Source organism: Atta colombica, unplaced genomic scaffold (assembly GCF_001594045.1).
Source record: "Atta colombica isolate Treedump-2 unplaced genomic scaffold, Acol1.0 scaffold242, whole genome shotgun sequence".
Taxonomy (NCBI): Eukaryota; Metazoa; Arthropoda; class Insecta; order Hymenoptera; family Formicidae; genus Atta; species Atta colombica.
In genome coordinates this window covers 295633-297695 of record NW_017259341.1, presented here as the reverse complement: position 1 = coordinate 297695, position 2063 = coordinate 295633, and the positions used below count along the sequence as shown (strand labels likewise).

The following is a 2063-nucleotide window of genomic DNA, read 5'->3' as shown; positions in this document are numbered from 1 at the left end:
TATATATATATATTATCGTATTTATTTTAATCTATGTACTAAGAATTATGGTTTGTAAAAGTGCTAATAATTTTAGACATAGCCGTACTATATTACTGCTTTTAAATATTTTGTATAAAGTAACTTTAATATTCACTAATAAAACTCTAGTGCAGTGCAAGTAACTGAATTCATCATTAAATGAACATGATTTATATTAGCTAAGATATGGAATAAATTGTAGTTTATATATTATACCTTTAATACAAGACAGAGATAAAAGACAATGGTAGCAGTGCAAATACTAGACAGACTGTCAATGTTTCGAAGCAATCCCAAGGGTAAAACTATGAAGAGTCCAGTGAAAATTAGCAAACTAGTGCGAATGTCCGCCGGATTCTTGCTCATCATCTTGCAGATTATCTGCGGTCCCAGATCACCAACAACAACAAAATAGGCAATGCAAGTACCTAGCATAAAACCAATAATAAATAATTCTGCCAGAAACTTTCCCATGTGGCCAAACGCGTGGAAGGCGAGTAGCTCAAAGTTGCGTCTTCTCGATATCACAGCTGACTTGACGAGGAAATAACAGGCCAATCGAGACAAAGTACTGCATAGAAGCAGTACCAGAACAGCCAGTACTATACCACATTGCTTAAAGCAGAAGGGCATCGCCAGAACGCTCACACCTATGATGCTATTAGCGAGAGTCATCACATGCGACATTTGGGAAATCATTTTGAGGATCATTTGGAAAATCTGGCCTGACTGTTATCTGTATTATGATTTTTCCTTATCTGGCGCAATGCGACAGGTCTCTTTGAGTTTCACATCTCATTGAGCCTCTATAATCAGAAATGACTTGTTAATGACAAATGAAGTTGCTCGATATTAATTCTCTGGAGCTGATGTGAAAATACATGATGCTTTTCAAATACATAAGCGACACGATGTAACATAGATCATTTCATCTTTATATATAGTGTAAATAAGAATGTTATGATTCATTGTAGGTCAGAAATATAGATAACAGAGTATGTTCCATTTAATGAAACAAGTCAAATGTTGTTCTATTTTTCTTAGCATCACATTCTTATGAATCACAAAGAAGGAAGCTTATGATCGATTTAAAAAAATCAAATGATAAAAATTCATATGTATAAATAAAGATAAATACTTTAACAAGAATAATAATCCAAATTTATAACTGTAACAAACAATGACAAAGAGATAATTGTATAGATTCAATAGATGTCAACTCTGGAAAGATCTAGGATTTAATTGAGTGAATCCAATAGATCCACGTCAGCTCCACAACGTTACCAAAACAAATGTCTTACTAATAGAAAACATTGTTGTTCTTCAGCGTGCAAAATGAATTTCACATGCGAGTAACTGCGCGGCATTAATCAGTTTTTCTTCCAATTCCAATGTGGATGACGAGGTTAAACTTGGTCGATACAGTTGTTACACATGAAGGATTATTTTGCGCTAGTCGCGCAAAAATCCTATTCATTTTTCTGCTATTACATTATACGTCACACATTAGTGACAAACCGGATTTAACGACAGAGAAATTAAGATGCCGGTTTTTTAGAACTATCAGTAGAACCATTAGAACCATTAGATACCACCACCTTGGATGCATTGGATGTCGTCATTCGATTTCAACATGAAATTACAATGATACGCACACAGAACATATACTAAGGATACGTACAACACGCACATGACTCGCATATGAGAGTAATTATTTATTAGGAAATATATTTAATCCTGAAATATTATTTTTTTTATATTAATATTATTCTGGATGAAAGTTCATACCACATAATTGAGAATCTTTTTACATTTTTTCTTTATAGGAGGAGGGAGAGATTGTTATAACTAAATCAACACTATTTTAATGAATTATGTTAAACATATTAAAATATTATTTTAATATGTTATTATTTTAAGCTATCAATATTTTAATAATAAAAATTACACTTAAAAAGAGCACTTGGATAAAGGTTCACTCACAATAACATTTCAGTGTTAATTATATAAAACAGATTAATTTGTGTTCATAATTATTTTTG

At 31.9% G+C, this 2063-nt stretch overlaps 1 protein-coding gene across 2 annotated transcripts in view; it reads right to left on the bottom strand.

The window, feature by feature from the left end:
* The window catches only part of LOC108688843 (putative sodium-coupled neutral amino acid transporter 10), a 5755-nt gene extending 4141 nt beyond the window's left edge, over nt 1–1614 (bottom strand). The window contains exons 1-2 of one of the 2 annotated variants that reach the window (XM_018195319.1): nt 1323–1614; nt 238–827 (exon numbers count right to left, since the gene is read on the bottom strand). In XM_018195319.1, the coding sequence (XP_018050808.1) occupies nt 238–732 (495 nt within the window). In that variant the 5' untranslated portion in view covers nt 733–827; nt 1323–1614. Of the gene's footprint in view, nt 1–237; nt 835–1322 lie in introns of those variants that run through there. The other variant, XM_018195318.1, reaches the window with a different exon arrangement.
* Nucleotides 1615–2063: the final 449 nt, after the last annotated feature.